General features: G+C 51.1%; 1 protein-coding gene across 2 annotated transcripts in view; it reads left to right on the top strand.

Moving 5' to 3' along the window:
- NEGR1 (neuronal growth regulator 1) overlaps positions 1-21,611 on the top strand; it is a 215,882-nt gene that overhangs the window by 104,627 nt on the left and 89,644 nt on the right. For both annotated transcript variants that reach the window (XM_054638586.2, XM_054638585.2), the window contains exon 2: positions 2,612-2,844. In XM_054638586.2, coding sequence (XP_054494561.1) covers positions 2,612-2,844 — 233 coding nt within the window. The remainder of the gene's footprint in view (positions 1-2,611; positions 2,845-21,611) is intronic.

Here is a 21,611-nt window from a genome sequence, read left to right as displayed (position 1 = left end):
TTCCGTGGGGTAAAAATAAAAATGCACTTTATCCATCACTTGCCACGTGGGTGCTGGGGAAGCACAGGATACTGGCTGCTGCTGGGGCTGAAAACCACCCTGCTGAGGGCTCAGCAAAACCGGGCAGCAGCTCTGAGCCACAGAGCTGGGGGTGCTCCAGGAGCCCCTCTGGGGGTGTCCCAGGGTGGGTGCCCTTGGGAAGGACCTCCAAGCCCAACCCATCCCACCCTGTGATGGGTCCCAGGCTGAGGGAAGAGATGAGAATGTTGGCTCCATGGTTCAGAAGGCTTGATTTACTATTTTATGATATATATTACATTAAAACTATACTAAAAGAATAGAAAGAAGGATTTCATCAGAAGGCTGGCTAAGAATAGAAAAAGAAAGAATGATAACAAAGGTTTGTGGCTTGGACAGAGAGCCCGAGCCAGCTGGGCTGTGATTGGCCATTAATTAGAAACAACCAACATGAGCCCAATCCCAGACCCACCTGTTGCATCCCACAGCAGCAGATAACCATTGGTTACATTTTGTTCCTGAGGCCTCTCAGCTTCTCAGGAGGGAAAAGCCTCAGGAAAGGATTTTCTATAAAAGATGTCCTGGACACCACCCTGAGATCCTGGAGGTCTTTTCCAGCCCCAGTGATTCTGTGAATTCTTTTCTGATTTTTTTTCTTTTTTCTGGTGAGCCACACAGAGAGCAGGGAGTTGGTGGAGCTGGGTTTTTGTGCTGGGAGAGGAGGAGGAGGAGGAGGAGGAGGAGGCCGCCTTTCTCTCCTCGGGGGAGAATTCACAGTGCTGAGGCTTCCCTCCAAGGTTTGGACGTGTGAGCGTGAATAAACAGTGGGAGAGTGAAATTAATGAAGTGGTAAATGCTCACTGAACCACAGGCTACCTGCAAAACTGCTGATTTGTAATTCCTGGGGTCCCAGGGCGGTTTGGGGTGGGAAGGGCCTTAAACCTGCAGTCACTGCAGCCCAGCCCCGGGCAGGGACAGCTCCCTGAGCCCGGCTGCTCGGCTCTGCTGCATGGACTGCACCCAGCTGCTGCAGAAAGCCACTGGGAAAGGAACACGTGCTAGAAAAGCCTCCGTGAATTGGAGCTGTCTCTGCCTCTCCCACCCTGCTGTTCATTAGAATCGAGTTCAAAACGTTCTCAGGACTTTGAAAGAGGCTCCTTGCCTTCCCTGGATGGGACCAGACCCTACACAGCTCCTCCTGCAGGGATGCCAACCTCAAAGTGCCGCTTCCCGGTGACATCCCAATTCTCTGCTCTACAAATGGGGATATTTTATCCCTCAGAACCCTTTCAGATTTAATGTTGAGATCATTAATTAAATGAATGGTTCTTCTCTTGCTTTGTTTCTGAACCATTTCAGCCTGATGTTTCCAGTTCCTTATTCCTGAATGGAATGTCATTTTCCACTTAAACAATAGTGCCAGATGCTTAAGGCACCAAATCACCATTTTCCCCCTCCAGTTTCTATGGTTGTGCTATTTTAATGTTTCATCAAAGGGATGAGCTCTATTGCATTCCCCTCTTCTCTTGGATTTCCTTCATGTAGAAAGCTCTTTATGAAATAAAAATGTCCCATTAGTCTGTTGCACTTTGTATTATCCTCCTTCCTACCTTCCTCCAGCTTTTAAAACTGTTTCAAAGCCTTAAATTCCAAGGTGGGCATGGGGGGTGAGTCTAAAATTTGCCTAATTCGTTCTCCACGTTTCCTGAAGAGTTGTTAATTTGTTGAGAGGAATGCAGATTTCCCGGTGCCACAGCATCACTGCCCGATGGCTGCTGGCTTTGCAGCTCCCTGCTCTCAGCCCTGTGCAGCTGTTCCTGGGCCCCTTGTTCCATCAGCTGCTCTGCCTTTTCCCACCTGCTGGCTCTGCAAAATGGAGCACGGTGCTCTTGAGCCAGGCTTAGACATCCTCAACCCTTCAGGCAGGCTCAGGCTCCTCCAGCAGCTTGTGCAATAAAGCTGCTCCTAAATCTCCTCCCTGTCCTGGGCCCCCCTCACTGCAGCCCCTGAGGGAGAGGAGCTCCTGGGGTGGGATAGGATAATGGGGTGGGGTAATGGGATGGGATAATGGGATGGGATAATGTGATAATGGGATGGAATAATGGGGTAACAGATGGGCTGCCAGGTCCCTTCCCACACAAACCACTGGAGGGTTCTGGGGTTCTGTGACCCCTCTGAAAAGAAGCTGGTTTGGGTCCTGTGATGTCCAGATAGTTTTTCCTGGAAAAGGGTCTCAGCTCCTGAGCTCAGCAGCACAAGGGGGCTGTGTCTCAGGAACAGGGCAGGAATTTTCCATGGAGCACGCGTTGCTGCTGACCCCGAGGGCTGAGGCTGCAGGAGAAAGGGCTGGGCCAGAATAATAACTGGAGCTTTCCTCCAGTGCTCCAGCAGCAGACCAGGGCAGACAGATACACCTGTGGGCACTGTGTGTGTCTATGAGCTGGGCTGTGGATGGCTCTGAGTTTATCCAGCCATTCCTGGTGTGGTGTGAGCTCAGCTCTGATCAATCCACGCTGTGCTCAGCCCCAACACAGCAGCGAGCGGCGCTGAGCAGCTCCCCCAGCCCCGTGCTCAGGGTTCCCCTTCTCCCCAGGTGCTACCTGGAAGACGGAGCCTCCAAGGGGGCCTGGCTGAACCGCTCCAGCATCATCTTCGCGGGCAGCGACAAGTGGTCGGTGGATCCGCGCGTGTCCATCGCCACGGCCAACCGCCGGGAGTACAGCCTGCAGATCCAGGACGTGGATGTGACAGACGATGGCCCCTACACCTGCTCTGTGCAGACCCAGCACACGCCCAGGACCATGCAGGTGCACCTCACCGTGCAAGGTAGGCCGGCGCAGCCCTGGCTTTGCGCTTCTTGGGGGGTTTTTGGTAGTTTTTTGGGGGGGTTTTTGGTAGTTTTTTGGGGGGTTTTGTTGTGGTTTTTTTTTTTCAGAAGGTTAATTAATTACTTTATTATACTGTACTATTCTGTATTATATTGCACTGTATTACATTACATCTAAGCTGAATCTGCCAAGCACTCAACTCTGCACACAACTGCACAGCATCTCATGACTGTCACCCTCAGTCCCAACTCACTCACACCTGGCTCTGACTGGCCAAGGAAACAAAACACCATCACTCTGGGTGAACAATCTCCACGTTGCATTCTACTTTTGTCAAAAAAGTAGACAAAAGTAGACAATATGTGGCACAGCAAATCATAAGAATTGTGTTTTCTTTCTCTGAGGTTCAGAGAATGTGAAACCCAGAAATAGTCTTGGGAAGAATTGTGCCCTGCTTTTCTCTGTGAAGAGAAATGTGGTGATATGGCATGGCAAACTGCAACCCCTTCAGAGTCCCTTTCCCTTTCCCTTCCCTTTCCTTTCTCCTCTGGTGTCAGTTTTCACATGGATTTAATATTTATTGTATTGTTCCAGGGTGAACAATTCTTGGTTTTGATTGTCTTCCTAATAATTAATGCCCCCATGCAAGGGCTAAAAAAACAAGTTGGAAATTAATTGCGTGTATAAAATACATCAACAGGAGCTTAAAATTAATTAGGCTAACTACGAGCATATAGAGAAATAATAACTCAATAGTTAAAAATATGCATAATTATTAAGCAATTGCATTTATATCTTCAGAAATGCAAAGTATAACCTAAGGCTTTAACTTATTAGTCTTTGGTGCAATCATCATTAACATTTTCTTTTGCATTTTTATGAGTAATAAAGCAATGAATACAGAGGAGAAGAATTGAACTGGCAATCCTTATTAATCCATGTGGCACGTGGAAATCCCTCAGAAGTAGCAGAGTGAGCCACCTCCCACACCAGTTGTCCTTAGCCATGGGAATCCTGCAGGAATGCTGCGGGAATGTTGGGCTGGAGCTCTGAGCTCAGTGTGTGTGTTTTATTAAAATATTGTGGAGTCATTTTTGTGACCCTGGTGAGAGGCCTCAGGACCCTCAGGCTCGGTTGGGGCACGTGCAGGGACACAGGGACAGGGGCAGGAGCAGAGGGAACAGCCCCAGGCTGGGCCAGGGCAGCTCAGGGTGGGCACAGCAGGAATTTCCCCATGGAAAGGGGCTCAGGGCACTGCCCAGGGAGGGTTGGAATGCCCATCCCTGCAGGTGTCACCTGGAGGTGGCACTCAGAGCTCTGAGCAGGTCTCAAGCTGGGGATCAGTGCTCTGGGAGGGCTGGTGCTGTGCCCCTCAGTGCCTGCCTTTGTGCAGGGACTCCCTGACACACATCTGTCATCCCAGTGGGACCCTGAGGTCACTGCTGGGAGGGACTGGGATGGCCCCTCCTGCTCCAGAGGGTTAAATCCTGGGATCACACAAGGAGCTGTCAGGGGGTGACACAGGGAGCTGTCGTGTGATCACACAGGGGTTATCCTGGGATCATACAAGGAGTTATCCTGTGATCATACAAGGAGTTATCCTGGGGTGAACAAGGAGTTATCCTGGGATGAACAAGGAGGTATCTTGGGATGAACAAGGAGTTATCCTGTGATCACACAGGAGTTATCCCGGGATCATACAAGGAGTTATCCCAGGATCACACACTGAGTTATCCCGGGATCACACAGTGAGTTATCCCGGGATCACACAGGGAGTTATCCCAGGATCACACAGGAATTATCCCAGGATCACACAGGAGTTATCCTGTGATCACACAGGAGTTATCCCGGGATCATACAAGGAGTTATCCTGGGATCACACAGTGAGTTATCCTGGGATCACACAGGAGTTATCCCAGGATCACACAGGAATTATCCCAGGATCACACAGGATTTATCCCAGGATCACACAAGGAGTTATCCTGGGATCACACAGGGAGTTAAACCCAGGATCACACAGGATTTATCCCAGGATCACACAGTGAGTTAAACCCAGGATCACACAGGAGTTATCCCAGGATCACACAGGGAGTTATCCTGGGAGCACCTTTAGGATTCCCTGTAAGTTCTTCCCCAGCTTGGTATCTGGAGATTAGGAACAGCCTCTGCTTGGGGCAGAAATGAGTGAGGGCAAAGCAAAACCTCTCTGTGTGAGGGCATTGGGCTTCCCCTGGCGTTGGGAATAAATGATGGGACCCGAGGAATCCCAGGAGAACAGGAATGCTGGGCAGCAGAGCCCCAGCCCTTCCCAAGCCCTGGGGCTGTGTTCCAGGAGCAGAAAACCTCTGCAGCTGCAGGAGCCAGGGGTTTGCTCTGCCCCAGAGGAAACCAGGGAAGGCTCAGGGACATCTAAAGCCCCCAGACAGCTTCACACTCCAGGCACAAAAGGATCTGCAGTGAAGCTGCCCCCCAAACGCTGTGCAACCCCAGCTCCCCCAAAGGCTGTGCAAATCCAGCTCCCCCAAAAGCTGTGCAAACCCAGCTCCCCCCAAAAGCTGTGCAAACCCAGCTCCTCCAAAAGCTGTGCAACCCCAGCTCCCCCAAAGGCTGTGCAACCCCAGCTCCCCCCAAGGCTGTGCAACCCCAGCTCCCCCAAAAGTGTGCAAACCCAGCTCCTCCAAAAGCTGTGCAAATCCAGCTCCCCCCAAAAGCTGTGCAACCCCAGCTCCCCCCAAACGCTGTGCAAATCCAGCTCCCCCAAAAGCTGTGCAACCCCAGCTCTTCCCAAAAGCTGTGCAACCCCAGCTCCCCCCAAACGCTGTGCAACCCCAGCTCCCCCCAAAAGCTGTGCAACCCCAGCTCTTCCCAAAAGCTGTGCAACCCCAGCTCCCCCCAAAAGCTGTGCAACCCCAGCTCTTCCCAAAAGCTGTGCAACCCCAGCTCCCCCAAAGGCTGTGCAACCCCAGCTCCCCCAAAGGCTGTGCAAATCCAGCTCTTCCCAAAAGCTGTGCAACCCCAGCTCCCCCCAAAAACTGTGCAAACCCAGCTCCTGCTTTCCCTGGAGCGTGTGAGCCTTGCACACACACAGATCCAGAGCTGGCTGTGGCACACCTCCTCTCTGCTGCTGGGGCTGGCAGTGTGCAGGGAGGAAATAAACACATTTTAGGGGTTAAAGCCACCTTAATTCCCAGTGCAGGGAGCAGGGTCAGCTCCCCAGGTGTGACCATGTTCACAGGGGTCCCAGGATGAGGGAAGAGACGAGGATCTGACTCCATGTTTCAGAAGGCTGATTTATTATTTTATGATATCTATTACATTAAAACTATACTAAAAGAATAGAAGAAAGGATTCCATCAGAAGGCTGGCTAAGAATAGAATAAGAAAGAATGATACCAAAGGTTTGTGGCTTGGACAGAGAGCCCGAGCCAGCTGGGCTGTGATTGGCCATTAATTAGAAACAACCACATGAGCCCAATCCCAGACCCACCTGTTGCATCCCACAGCAGCAGATAACCATTGTTTGCATTTTGTTCCTGAGGCCTCTCAGCTTCTGAGGAGGGAAATTCCTCAGGAAAGGATTTTCCATAGAAGATGTCTGTGACACCCAGGGGAGCAGCAGCTTCTGCCCTGCCCCACTCAGGAACCCCCAGACCCAGGGGCTTTGGCCACTGCCCACAGGGATCTCTGCAGAGCTGAGGTTGGGTTTGGGCTCCCAAATCCCTGTGCCAAAGCCAGCACAGCACTTGAGGGACACCAGCAGGTACAGGCTTGGTCCGTGTTACTCACTGCCGTTACCCCCTTTTGTAACAGGCAAATTAACTGAGGTTTTTGATAAAACAGAAAAGAGAACTTGTGTCTTCAGCCCACATTTACATCTGTGAAGGAAGAAACACATGAAAGAGGAGATAATCCAGTTAACTTAATTTCAGTGACCTTATTAAAAAGAAGTGAGAATTCTGAAATAATTAATTGAAAGTTTTGATGGCAGCAGTTTGTAATCAGCTCAATGTACCTCAGTGCCAGATGCTGGATCTGCAAAGCCATGAGCTGCAGATGATTTAAAAACCAGATGTTTGTCACAGAGAGGTAAAATCCCAAATTTCCCCTCACCACACTCTGCTGCTCCCAGAGAATTTTCCTCCAAAAGGTTATGCTTTCTGCCAATTGCACTCTGACATTTATTCTGCCAAAATCGGAATTGCCTCCTCCAAGCTGCTTTCCCTCCAGTGTGCAAAGGGCTGCAGCCACCCTCAGCAGGGTCCCTGAGAGGGGTTGGGGGACAGCCCCAGTGTCCCTGTCCCTTGGGGGGTGACAGACACAGGGGTGACAGATGCAGGGGTGACAGACACAGGGGTGACAGACGCAGGGGTGACAGACCCAGGGGTGACAGACACAGGGGTGACAGATACAGGGGTGACAGACCCAGGGGTGACAGAAACAGGGGTGACAGACACAGGGGTGACAGAAACAGGGGTGACAGAAACAGGGGTGACAGACACAGGGGTGACAGATGCTCCTGCACTGGGGCCAGGGGGGTCTGGGACAGCAGGGACACAGAGCAGGGCTCAGAGGGACCCCAGCTCCAAACAGGGACACAGAGCAGGGCTCAGAGGGACTCCAGCCCCAGCAGGGACCCCAGCCCCAGAGGGACACAGAGCAGGGCTCAGAGGGACCCCAGCCCTAAGTAGTCCCAGGGCTTTGGGGCCAGGTGTGGATGCTGGGGTGCACAGCTGGCACAGGTCACTGCACGGGTCACAGCTTTGCCTTTCAGGTGCAGATCCCAGTCCCAGCCCTGTCCCCAGGTGCCCCCAGTGCCTGCTGCCCCTCCCTGTGCTTGGTGCCATCCCCACCTTGTGCTCCCAGGCAGCCAGGACACAAACCTTGCTGCCACCATCACCTGGCATCTGCTCCTCACTTACCCCAGCCCAGCTGGGCAGCTTGGGACAGCCCTGGGTGTGGGTGCCAGCCCTGGGTGTGGGTGCCAGCCCTGGGTGTGGGTCCCAGCCCTGGGTGTGGATCCCAGCCCCGGGTGTGGGTCCCAGCCCTGGGTGTGGATCCCAGCCCTGAGTGTGGATCCCAGCCCTGGGTGTGGACCCCAGCCCCGGGTGTGGATCCCAGCCCCGGGTGTGGATCCCAGCCCTGGGTGTGGGTCCCAGCCCCGGGTGTGGGTCCCAGCCCTGGGTGTGGATCCCAGCCCTGGGTGTGGATCCCAGCCCCGGGTGTGGATCCCAGCCCTGGGTGTGGATCCCAGCCCTGGGTGTGGGTCCCAGCCCCGGGTGTGGGTCCCAGCCCCGGGTGTGGATCCCAGCCCCGGGTGTGGGTCCCAGCCCTGGGTGTGGATCCCAGCCCTGGGTGTGGGTGCCAGCCCCGGGTGTGGGTGCCAGCCCTGGGTGTGGATCCCAGCCCTGGGTGTGGGTCCCAGCCCTGGGTGTGGGTGCCAGCCCCAGCCCAGCTCCCGTGCTGCCCTCCCAGCTCCCCCTCAGCCCTGCAGGGATCTGCTCCCGACACGGGAGCTGTAAATAATTCAGTTATCCCTGGAAATGCCTTTTACAGATTCAGTCAGGAACCACAACCTCGGGTTTTTATTTAAACATGTATAATGTTCCCAAAGTAATACTCTAGGCCCTTTTTCTGTTTAATAAACCCCCTTAATGTCCCCTAAATATTAATGTATTGATTTAGTCTTTGCAATGTTTGCAAAGTCTAATTTGTTTCCTCAGCCGGGCCAAGAGGGACTTGCATTTGAAGCTAACGAGATAAATCTTCCCCAAATTTATTTAAAGTGGGACAAAATAAATATGCAAAAGACTTTAAAATCATCTAACAACCACTTCCCAGCTAAAACTGACAATCCATTACTCTTTTAAATTGCCAGCACTCGAGCAGGGTGTCAGCTTCCTTTATAAAATTAACTTGCTGGTGCCAGCCGCCGTTAGCATCTTGTCCCTGCTCAGCACAGGGACAAAAAGACTTGGAAAAACATGGGGGGGGGGGGCAGCCATGCTGTGTGATGGAGACCCCCAAAGGGTGTCTGTCTGTCTGTCTGTCTGTCTGTCCCACCAGCAGCATCCTGGCCTTGCCTTGCTGCTCCCGCTCCCTTCAAGGGGCCAGCACAGGCTGATCCCAGGGCTCTCCCCAGGGTTTGTGCTCCTCACCTGACACTGGCAGAGGCTGTTTACAGACCATGAACAGGACAGGGCTGCTGTGGAACTGCCTCCAGCTGTTTGATTTTCCAGCATCAGCCTCATTCCATGGCTCTGACAATGGGAAGATGCCCTCAGCTCACATCCCAGGCAGCAGACCCAGAACTCAATGTCACAACTCACTTTATAAGCTCCTTGACCAATCCCACAAAGCAAAGCACATTGACAGTGTTTGTATCTGTACAGTATATATTCTATATTGACAGCAGTTCTATCCAACCACTGTAAGCACAGGTACCTGTGGTTAAACAATGCCTGCTTATTTCAAATGCAATAGCTGCTTGTGAGCCTTCAAACACAACGCACAGAGCTCCATTATTGAGCTTCAACCTTCCTGATATCTCGCTAGATGAACTTTCTGTAGCTTAGAGAGTTGTTCTAGCCAAGTGTTAATACACAGATCATTGTTCTATTTGCCCTTGCTTTTCTACAGTTTAAATGCTTTTTCTGCTGCCCAATCTCATGGCTGCTGCTCAGCTCCAATCCCAGTTCTGCTGTCTCTGGGGCCTGCCTTTTGCAGCTTTCCCAGCCCCTCTGGTTTAGTGGATTCCCACACTCCTCCATTCACTGCATTCCTCCCACACGTGTCCCTGGTGCAGCTGGGGGGATTTCTCTCACTCTGAAATGAATCTGAGCGCTTTCTCCCCGGGCTCGGGGCACAGGCAGTGCTGGCCTTGGGAGGGGAGCTCATTGGCAGGGATGGAAATCAGGAGGTTTTATCTGGGCTGCTCTCATCTGACACTCATAATTCTGCCACGTTGGAGGTGCTTTGGTCACGGCTGCGGCTGAATTTCCATTACCAGCCTGAAATTTCCATCCTCTGGAATCTGCAGCAGGGGACAATGGGCACAAAATGATCATTTCCTCCCAGGCCCCAGGAGGATTGGTTCTGTTCCAGTGAATTAAGTGCACTGGGATGGCTGGTGACCCGTGAGGGTCTTGCTAAAGGTGCCTTCAGCAGAGTCCAAAGGCTCTTTCAGGAACTTCTTGTGTTACATGGCAATGCCAGGCACGGGAAGAGGGAGAAATGTGGGATAAAGCTAAAAAATAAACCATCCCCCCCCAAAAAATGCTTAGGATAAAGAAAATAATGATCCACCTCCCTCAGTGAAACAAAGCCAGCCAGCTGGGCAGGATCCCAAAGCATCCTGAAGGACAGGGGTTATGGAGCTGTGGAAAGAGGGGGAATGAACCAGGAGTGGTGGCTGGGCCTGCTCTGTGCCCTGGGCTCTCTAAACTCATTAATACTTCATGAAATCTTGGATTCAGGCAAACATGAGTGAAATCTGCTGCTTTGCAATGAAGGGAATTGCTGTAGGATGGCTCCAGAATCCAGCACTTCTTTAAAGGAACAAAAACCTGATTTCAGGCTCCAAGGCTCCAGGGATTCATGATTTTATGTATTTTTAGTTAAAAGCAGCAGCATCAAAATTTGTTCTGTGAGGTTGTTGAGTCCTGGGGAGGAGCAGCTCCAGGCAGAGCTCAGAGTCCCTGGCAGGGCCTGAAGGGGCTCCAGGAGAGCTGCAGAGGGACTGGGGATAAGGATGGAGGGACAGGACACAGGGAATGGCTGCCAGTGCCAGAGGGCAGGGATGGATGGGAGATTGGGAATTGGGAATTGTTCCCTGGCACAGGTGCCCAGAGCAGCTGTGGGTGCCCCTGGATCCCTGGCAGTGCCCAAGGCCAGGCTGGACACTGGGACTGGGAGCACCTGGGACAGTGGGAGGTGTCCCTGCCATGGCAGGGGGGGCACTGGATGGGATTTAGAGTCCTTCCACCCAGCCCATTCTGTGATTCAACAATAACAAGGTACAAAATGCCATTAATACACACCATGTCCTTTTGGGGGGCTGCTTTAAATGCTCCACTTTTCACTTTTCTGTGTCAGCCTCTTCGCTTTCCCTTTCTCTCTGAAGAAGCTCCAGTGGCAGGAGTGAAGCTGGGCCGGGCCCAAGGGAAACTGCAGCTGGGGTTAGGGGCAGAAGGAGCCGTGAGCTTTGGTGGAATACCTGCAGAAAGAGGGGCTGCACACCCCACACCCCATGGCTGCTGCTGGGGGAGCTGATCCCAGGGGCTGGGCTTGTCCTTGCCCTCCTTTGGTGGAGCAGACTGTGATGGTGTTCACAGGGGTCCCAGGATGAGGGGAGAGATGAGAATGTTGACTCCATGGTTCAGAAGGCTGATTTATTATTTTATCATATATATTACATTAAAACTATACTAAAAGAATAGAAGAAAAGATTTCATCAGAAGGCTAAGAATGGAATAGCAAAGAATGATAACAAAGGCTTGTGGTTCAGAGAGTCCGAGCCAGCTGGGCTGTGATTGGCCATTAATTACAAACATCCAACATGGGCCAATCCCAGACCCACCTGTTGCATCCCACAGCAGCAGATAACCATTGTTTGCATTTTGTTCTTGAGGCCTCTCAGCTTCTCAGGAGGGCAAATCCTAAGGAAAGGATTTTCCATAAGAGATGTCCTCGACAGCAGACTCCTGGCACCTGCAGCCCGTGCTGCTGCTCCTCTCCCAGGCACAGGGACTGTGCAGGGAGTTTGTCTATTCCTGCTTTTAAACTCCTGTCAGCCTGAGAGATGGGATTGTTTCCCTGAGCAGTGCAGGGGCCCTGACTGAGGCTGCTGGTGCCAGCTGTGCCTCAGCAGAGGCTGCTGCAGGAGCTGCTGGTGTGGAGCTCCCTCCAGAGCTGGCTGTGGCCAGGCTGCAGTGCCCCACTCTGCTGAGCAGCTCATTCATAAACCAGGAACAGCAGAGGGGCAGGGAGCTCCTTGGGAAATGCAGAGGAAAGAGGAGAAATGCACAGACCTGAAGCACTTTGACAACCTGGGACTGAGCCAGGGAAAATGAACGTTTGGGCTCAGAGGCTGCGCTGGAAAACAGGGAGCAGTGTCCTGGAAAGGGTCCGGGAGTGCACAGGACCCTCAGCCCAGCCCCTCAGGATTTACCAGCTGGGAAAGAGGGGCTGGGGACAGAGCTGTGCATTGCAAAGGTGATTTCTGAAACTGGAAATAATGGCAGTGCATCCTCTCTCTAAACCCCACCTCAGAGCGAGAGGATGCCACTCTTCCATTGGGATTTACTCCGTGGCACATCTCGGCTTGGATTCATGAGCTGAGAACTTGGAGAAGAAAAATGTTAAGTGCTCTGCGTGGGGTTTGTGGCTCTGGGAGAAGCACCAGGGGTGGGGATGGCTCTGTCTCAGCAGCCTCTCCTCACACCCCACACATGAGGAGCATTTCCTCCGTTCTGCACACACTCCTCTTTCCCAAACCCCCACGGCTTCATTTCCATTCCGTAGCCTAAGAAAGGGTGAAGGGAGGAGGATGACAATATCTGATATTTGCAAGCAGCCAAATCCACCAGTTGGAAGGAGCAGAACCAAATGCCTGTCTTTAAAAAGAATGTATGGAGCTAATTTAGGAAAACTTCTGGAGACGACTGAAAAAACAACTGAGAAGTAAAGTGGCAGATTCATCCTGTAGCATTGAGTTGTGAGGAATTTGACAGGCAGCTTTAAAGGATTGGGATTGAATGTTTCCTGCCTGGAAAATCTCCATTTGAAGGAGTGGATCTTTGATTGAACAGCTTTCCTAGAGGTGGGAAGAAAACTTCAGTTGTCCATCTGAAGATTCCAGGGCAGCAAATCCCATGGTTCCCTTCCCTGGCAGGGGTGCAGGGACACAGGAGGGGACAGGCTGAGGGGACAGGGAACAGGGACAGGACAGGGGGAAAGGGCCCCAGGCTGGGCCAGGGGAGGTTTGAGTTGGTGCCCTGGTTGGAACAGACAGGTGTGTGCTAAGGAAGGCAGGAGCTTCCCTCAAAATGGAAAATGGAAACCCCCTCCCTCTGAATTTTTGTAATTTTGAAATCAGGGGCTCAGGCAAAGATATGGGAATAGGAATAATGATTATTTACTAGGAAAAATAAAAATAAAATGAAAATGCAGCAATACAAAACAAACCTGCCAGAGTCAGAACACAACCTGCCTCCCTGTGTGTCAGGGGGTGGCACAGCCCCATCCCATGGGGGCTCAGCCCTCCTGCAGTGCCAGCTGTGGCTCTGCTGGAGCAGGGATCCTGCACAAGGGGGGAGTTTTCCTCTGCAGCTCCAGGGCTGCTGCAGATGGGCCTGGGCTCCCTCTGGCAATGCAGGGGAGAGGAAAGCTGCTCCTCTGGGAATGCAGGGGAGAGGAAAGCTGCTCCTCTGGGAATGCAGGGCAGCAGAAGCTGCTCCTCTGGGAATGCAGGGGAGAGGAAAGCTGCTCCTCTGGGAATGCAGGGAGAGGAAAGCTGCTCCTCTGGCAATGCAGGGCAGCAGAAGCTGCTCCTCTGGGAATGCAGGGCAGCAGAAGCTGCTCCTCTGGGAATGCAGGGCAGCAGAAGCTGCTCCTCTGGGAATGCAGGGAGAGGAAAGCTGCTCCTCTGGCAATGCAGGGCAGCAGAAGCTGCTCCTCTGGCAATGCAGGGGGCAAAGGCTGCTGTGCTGTCCCAAAGCTCAGATTGTACCCAGGTAGGAATGCTTGGCTCCTCCCCTGGGCGGAGCATCTCCCCATGGGATGATGGGATTGGATCAGCCATGCAGGGACACTCAGTGGCCATGGACAGAAGATAATGAATAATTAATGGCCCATGAACAGCAGAGAACTGCCCCAGCTCTGATAGATGGGGATAGGACACACACAGCCCCAGCCACATCCTGCATTTCCAACCTCAGCAGCTGGAGATCAGGAGAAGTTCTGCCTGGAAGGGCTGTCCAGCACTGGCACAGCTGTCCAGGGCAGGGCTGAGTGCCCATGCCAGGAGGGGCTGCAAAGCCGTGTGCATGTGGCACTTGGGGCCGTGTTCGGGGTGGCCTTGGCAGTGCTGGGGGAATGGTTGGACTCCATGGTCTGGGAGGGTTTTTCCAACCTGAAGGACTCTGTGATTCCCTGATTTTCTCTGCCTTTTGCTGGGTGCCTGAGACTGATGTTGTTTCCTTTGATCCCAACCCTGCAACGTTCCATGCTGGTTTCTGGGAGCAGACCTTGCAGGGAGATGTTCTGAGGAGTTTCCTCACAGGGGCTTCACAATGCAAACCCTGAGACTGAAATTACTGGGGCTCCATTTCCTGCACAGGGTCATTTGTGAGGCAGGAACGAGGATAATAAATAGCACAAGATCTTTAGCTCCAGACGAGGAAACGACAGCAAAATCAAACCACACAGCATTGATTCGTAATACAATCCCATAATATGACTCCAACTCCTATTATACCCACTTATCACAGGTCTTTTATCCCAGCTATTCAGATAAAAGCTCTGGAATTTGTGCAGGCAGCACGGCACAGCCCCATGGGTGAATTTTGAATGCTGTGCTCAAGGAGATACACGCACAGAATCTCTTCTTCCCTTCTTTTTTTTTTTTTCTTTTTTTTTTTTCTTTTTTTTTTCTTTTTTTTTCCCCCACCTGATGTTTTGAACATTTCTCCCTTCAGGTTAATATGTTCATTTATAAGGAAAGGATTAAACAGAAATCTCACGAGAGAGACGTGAACTTGAATGTGAGTGTGCAGATTTGAATGGACAAAGAGGCACTTCAGGAGCTGGATAAAACCAGAGCGTTCCTAAGCCTCTGATTCCAAACCTGCCTCAAGGCCAGCAGCACTGAAGACATTACAGGGAGCAGAATAAACAGCTAAAAATTGCTTACTTATAAAAAGCTTTGTAATACCAAAGGCTCAAGTAGAGAATTGTGAGTTATTCTGTTGACCCCCGTGGATTACTTGTTTTGTTGTCTCTAGGATTCAGAAATGTTCTTATTTTATTTAGACTGAAATTTTAATCATCTCCACTTTGCATTTAAAATATGATATTATTTCCCCTTCTATCATCTGTAAGAGAAAATGGGGAAATTTCCTTAATAGTTGGCAGATTAGCTTTGTTATGTAAAACAGATCCTGGCAAAAGGAATTATAATTAACACAAGCGTTCCATTACACAGTGAAAGGGTTGGTTTAAAGTCTTTCTGTTCCAAACACTTCAAAGCAGAGGCTTTGTTTTGTGCTCCCACTGAATTGGATGTAGTTAGCACGCCCAAATATTTTGCCCATAAATATTCCCAAATCGCTGGATGTGATAACAGCAATCTCTGAGTGAACTTTCCTCAGCCCAGGTTTGGGGTTTGAGAGCTATGGCAAATCATTTCCTTCATAAGCCTGCTCAGCACAGGTACCCAGAGCCCTTTAGCAACAAGAAATCATTCCGTGCTCAAAGCTCCCATTGATTTATGGAAACAAGCTGCTCCTGCTCACTCACAGGGTGGGCAGCAGCCTCCAGCACACATCCTGACATCCCTGAGACCCTGTGGATGTGGAAATCGTTATTTATGTGCTGCGTGGTTTCCACTCCCTCACGGACGTGTTTCCATTGCCTTTATTACCTGGGGGGACTTTTGGGAACAATGTGATTGTGACATCCCTTCCCTCCCTTCTGGCAGGGTGGCAAGGGGAGGAATGGAATTCCCAGAGCAGCTGGGGCTGCCCCTGGGTCCCTGGCAGTGCCCCAGGCCAGGCTGGACATTGGGACACCCTGGGACAGTGGGAGGTGTCCCTGCCATGGCAGGGGGGGCACTGGGTGCATTTTGGGGTCCCTCTCACCCAAACCCGTGTGGGATCCTGTGATTCTGGGGTGCCCAGGGAGTTGTGGGTGCAGCAGGCTGGGCTCCTTTGGCTCACTCTGGGCTGTCCTGAGGCTCTGTCATGGATCACACTGAGTAATTCCCCATGGAGTGGCTGTCCAGGGGTGACAAAGCACAAAGTGCAGTTCAGGCAGTTCCACTGGGGCTCCTGGCACTCTGCCACTGTGTCCCAGGGCAATCCTGGCCCCCAGCACTGCCTGGGCCAGCAGAATGTGCTGAGTGGCTTTTAACTTCCAATTACCATGAACTGATTGAGATTTTATTTATTCATTTATTCATTTCTGGCTGCTGAGGCTGGTGTCCCAGCACAGAGAATAGAGATTCTGTTTATTTGTTTATTTATTCATTCATTTATTAATTTCTGGCTGCCCAGGCCATGGTGCCCTGGCACAGAGAATAGATATTTTATTTATTTATTTATTTATTTATTTATTCATTTATTTATTCATTTATTAATTTCTGGGTGCCCAGGCCATGGTGCCCTGGCACAGAGAATTGAGATTTTATTTATTTATTCATTTATTAATTTGTGGGTGTTGAGGCCATGATGCCCTGGCACAGATAATAGAGATCTTATTTGTTTGTTTATTTATTTATTTATTTATTCATTTATTAATTTCTGGGTGCCCAGGCCATGGTGCCCCGGCACAGAGAATTGAGATGTTATTTATTTATTTGCTTGTTTGTTCATTTATTCATTTCTGGGTGCCCAGGCCGTGATGCCCCAGCACAGAGAATAGAGATCTTATTTGTTTGTTTGTTTATTTATTTACTTATTCATTTATTCGTTTCTGGGTGCCCAGGCCATGGTGCCCCGAGAATTGAGATTTTATTTATTTATTTATTTAATTTATTAATTTCTGTGCGCCCCTTGGCACAGAGAAATGGTCATTAGCTGGGCACCGAGCCCCTAATGAAGCAGGTTCATTAGCTGGGCACTGAGCCCCTAATGAAGCAGGGTCATTAGCTGGGAACCCAGCCCCTAATGAAGCAGGGGCATTAGCTGGGAACCCAGCCCCTAATGAAGTAGGGGCATTAGCTGGGCATTGAGCCCCTAATGAAGCAGGGTTTGGAGTGCTCAGCCCAGCAGCCTGTCCGGCTGCCAGTGATGCTCCTCAGATTTGGTTTATCCCTTGTTACTGGAGTCCCCAGTCCCCAGGGTAATTTATACCCAGTGATTTGTACCCGATAATCTATACCCGGTAATTTATACCCAGTGATTTCTACCCGATAATCTATACCCGGTAATTTATACCCAATAATTTATACCCGATAATCTATACCTGGTAATTTATACCCAGTGATTTATACCCGATAATCTATACCCAGTAATTCATACCCAGTGATTTATACCCAGTAATTTACACCCGGTAATTTATACCCAGTGATTTATACCAAATAATTTATACCCGGTGATTTATACCCAGTGATTTATACCCGGTAATTCACAGGGGCAGGATCCGTGCCCGTTTTCCCCTGTCTGGATTTCTGCCAGTGGGGCCATGCAGCGTGCCCATGGGGCTGGGTCTGCCATGCCAGGCTGGATAATTCTCTGACAATCAGGGGATGATTTTCTCCTGGTTAGGCCAGCACAGCCTGCAAGGGAGCTGCTGTTCTCTCGGTACCTCCCCTGGGCCATTGCCGGCGGGCTGGCCGCTAAAATCCCAATTTACCGGGATTTAAGGGCACAATGCCCTGCAAAGTGCTGCAGAGCCGTCCCATAGCATCTCAGCGCTGGGCTGGGGCCCTCTGGGGAAGGACCCGGAACGCAGCCTGTGTTCCTGCAGAGAAATAAGGGCAGAGTTCTGTGCCCTGTCTCTGGCCAGGCATCCCAAACTGCTGGGCAGGCAGCAGTGCTGTGGCAATTCACTGCTAACTGTCTGTAGAATATGAATATTAATAATGCCATTAATCCCCATTAATCCCAGCAGTTCCCATGCCACTGCAGTGTCAGGAAGATTAAATCACACCACTCCCCACGCGTTTCCGTGGGATGGGGGCAGCTCTGCAGCAGCTCAAGAGGAGGAATTAATAATGTGGAAAGCAATTCCAGGTTTCAGTGTTAGATAATCATTACTAATTTCTAGCCTTTGTGGTGAGAACAAAAATAAATACTGAATAAATTTGTATCCGCTGACTTAATCCAGGGAGGAAGCCTGTTCTCCCTTGGACTGAGTGGAGCAGTGGAAATTTGCTCAGATTATATGTCACAGACATCTTTTATGAAAAATCTTTTTTTTAGGATTTTTCCTCTTGAGAAGCTGAGAAGCCTCAAGAACAAAATGCAAACAATGGTTATCTGCTGCTGTGGAATGCAACAGGTGGATCTTTGATTAGCTCATGTTGGATGTTTCTAATTAATGGCCAATCACAGTCAGCTGGCTCGGACTTTCTGTCTGAGACACAAACCTTTGTTATCATTCTTTCTTTTTCTATTCTTAGCCAGCTTTCTGATGAAATTTTTTTTCCATTCTTTTAGTATAGTTTTAATGTAATATATATCATAAAATAATAAATCAGCCTTCTGAAACATGGAGTCAGATCCTCGTCTCTTCCCTCATCCTCAGACCCCTGTGAACATGGTCACAGATATATTTGTGTACAGGACAAGCAGAGAGCCATCATCTCATAAACCACCCCATGGCAACAGGGGCTGAATGAGCCACACTCATTTTTAGTGCTGGCCCACCAAAGCCCAGCCTAACTTCCCTGCCAGGGGAGGCTGACCGTGCATGGCAGCCCAACCCCACGCTAGGGTGAGGCAAACACAGCTGGCCCTGCCTTTCCTGTCTAAAAATTAGACACAGCCAGACCAAAGTGCTGCAGGGTGGGTGCACAGCAGTTCCAAATATCACCAAGGGAATGACCATCAGTAACTCCCTGTGCAGTTTCTGGGCTTTACCTTGTCAGATGTGTTAGAAAGTCTCTTTTCTCAGCCTGGCGGTCGAAGCAGGAGTCAGAGCTCTTCATTTCTCGTTCTCAGGGTTGTTTATTGTTCCTTATCTATAAAATTCTTTCTCCTGTCCCGCCCAGGTCTGCTCAGCAGGACAGACAGACACACTCTGCCTGCCCCTGGGCAGTGTTATCCTTTTTTACTAAAAACTACCTGTACAATATTTACAATAACTTCCCAATACCTATCACCCATGTTAGACACTGAGCTTCTGCTCTAAACCAATGCAAAAGTGCCACCATCACAGCAGGAGATGGAGGCCAAGAAGAAGAAGAAGGAGAAAGGCTGGACATGCCCAGATTCCTTTATCTTGCCTCCTGAACCCCTATTCTAAAAACCCCAAAAAATCTCTTTTTCCACCTCGTGACAAACTAATTATTACTCTATTTATACTTTCATGGCTTGCAGATCCTCATACAAGGTTGGTAACTTTTTCCATGAGTCATGATCAGAGTCACAGGGTCCTGGGCTCTGTGAGCCCCCTGGCAGGGTCCTGGCAGTGCAGGACAGCCAGAGGGATGTCCTGAATCCCGACAGTGCAGAGGGGCCTGGAGGGGCCCTGGGGGTCCCAGGAGGGCTCAGAGGGATGGCAGTGCATGGGTGGGGTGATGTGCCCCAGATCACCCCTCTGCAGTTTGCCAGTGACCCCAGAGTGTGAGCGCTGTGACAGCAGGCTGCAGAGCCCTAATGATGGATTTCACAGGGCTCTGGGATCAGTGAGCTGGAATCCTATAGGGACAGGAGGGACAGGAGAAATCAAACACAGAAATGAGGGAAGGAGCAGCACTTGGGCAGCGTGAGGGTGGCTGTGCCCTGTGCCAGGGCAGCAGCACAGCTCAGGAAGGGCAGCTGGGGAGGCACTGCTGGGCTGGGCAGGGCTGGTGCTGCCTCCCTCTTCTGGCTCAGTCTGAGTGGGGAAGGTTCCATCCCTGGGGCAGGGAATTCTCACAGGGAATTCTATCAGGGAATTCTATTAGGGAATTCTATCAGGGAATTCTCCCAGGGAATTCTCACAGGGAGGAGCAGCTGCTTCACACTGGAAATCACATCAGGGTGTCCATGGGGAGGGTGGGGTCCCTTCCCTGTGAGGTGAGGAGAAAGGGACAGGGCAGGCAGTGACATCCAAAGGGAATTGTGTAATTGAGCTGCAAGGTCACAAAATCCCAGGCTGGGCTGCACTGAGAGGGACCTTGAATCCCATCTCATCCCACCCCTGCCCTGGCAGGGACACCTCCCACTGTCCCAGGTGCTCCCAGCCCCAGTGTCCAGCCTGGCCTTGGGCACTGCAGGGATCCAGGGGCAGCCACAGCTGCTCTGGGCACCTGTGCCAGGGAACAATTCCCAATTCCCAATGTCCCATCCATCCCTGCCCTCTGGCACTGGCAGCCATTCCCTGTGTCCTGTCCCTCCATCCCCTGTCCCCAGTCCCTCTCCAGCTCTCCTGGAGCCCCTTCAGGCCCTGCCAGGGGCTCTGAGCTCTCCCTGGATCCTTCTCCTCTCCAGGGGAGCACCCCCAGGTGTCCCAGCCTGGCTCCAGAGGGGCTCCAGCCCTGCAGCAGCTCCGTGGTGGAATTCCCTGAGGACTGGAGTCAGTGGTCCTTGGGGGTCCCTTTTAGCTCTGAATATTCTGTGGGGCTGTGCTCTAGAGAGAACTGGGGCTGACAGGAAAGGACCAGGAATTGCTTTTCACACCAGAGCAAAACGCTTAAAATGGGGAGTAAGCAGAGCCATATGGCTGGGATGCAGGGAAGGGGGAGTGATGCAGCCAGAGAACTGTCAAGGGAAATTATTTTAATAACTATCTTAGGAATACGATGTAAATCTGTCATTCAGGCTTGCTGGAGAGAGACTGAACCTGTAGAGTTCTCCAAAAGGAAAAATGCAGAGTTACAAGGAATCATCTCAGATCATTACAGCTCTTTTATTTAGTTCCTGTGACAGCATGAGCAGCAACAGGTATATCACTGTTTACCTGTCACAACCCTCTAATATTCTCATTTTGCCTGTAAGGAGCAGTGATGAGGTTTTACCTCTAATTTTCCAGTCTAGAACTCTTTTCTTGGCACTTCTTGTGTGGCAGGAATCCTTCAGTGAAAATCCCTTTGCCCACGTCCATTGGAATTTGTGTTTAAAAGATGCACATCCCAATTTGAGTGTACAAACTCCAACCCCTGGGACAGGGACAGGGGTGGCTGGAGCTGGGCCAGGGCAGGTTTAGGTTGGATTTTAGGGAAAGGCTTTTCCCCCAGAAGGTGCTGGGCAGTGCCAGAGCTCCAGGAGCACAGGGTGGGATCATTGGGGTGTCTGTGCAGGGCCAGGGCTGGGACTGATGATCCATGGGGGCCCCTCCAACCCAGGATATTCCATAATTCCGTGGTTTTCTGACTCCAAACTTGCCCAGCCCCTTCAGCAGCCAGCAGCCTGCACACCCTGGGTGCAGCTCTTCCTTTGTCTGCGAGCATAAAGAAAGGGAAATCCGAGTTTATTTTGAATTATTACATTTTATTGCTTTTCTGGCTGAGCAAACAGTGGTGCTCTCGCTGCTGGTTGGAAATCGAACCTTGCAGGACTTAGGTTGGGCTGGAAAGGGGAGCAGAGGGGTTTTAAGGGGATAATGTGTGTGTCCTTATGTAATAACAGCAGCTTTCTGACACCTTCAGGAGGAGCAGGGCCAGTGTGGCCTGAGGAAGGTGGAGGTGTTTGCTGGGATCCATGAGCTGGGATATTTGTGGGGTTTTGCTGGGGTTCCATTGGCCTCCCTTAATCACAGAGGCCTTCAGGAGCTTCCTGGGACCAGGGGCTTTTGGAGATGTTCAGACTGATTTATTCAGATTTATGCAGGCTCTGTTTAACTGACCAGTGTTCATCCTGCCCCACCCAGCTGTCCCTTTCTTACCCTGGGCAAACTCTTCTCCTC

This window comes from Agelaius phoeniceus, chromosome 8 (genome assembly GCF_051311805.1).
Source record: "Agelaius phoeniceus isolate bAgePho1 chromosome 8, bAgePho1.hap1, whole genome shotgun sequence".
Taxonomy (NCBI): domain Eukaryota; kingdom Metazoa; phylum Chordata; class Aves; order Passeriformes; family Icteridae; genus Agelaius; species Agelaius phoeniceus.
Note: the sequence above shows the minus strand (reverse complement) of the source record. Positions and strands in the feature narration are given on the sequence as shown.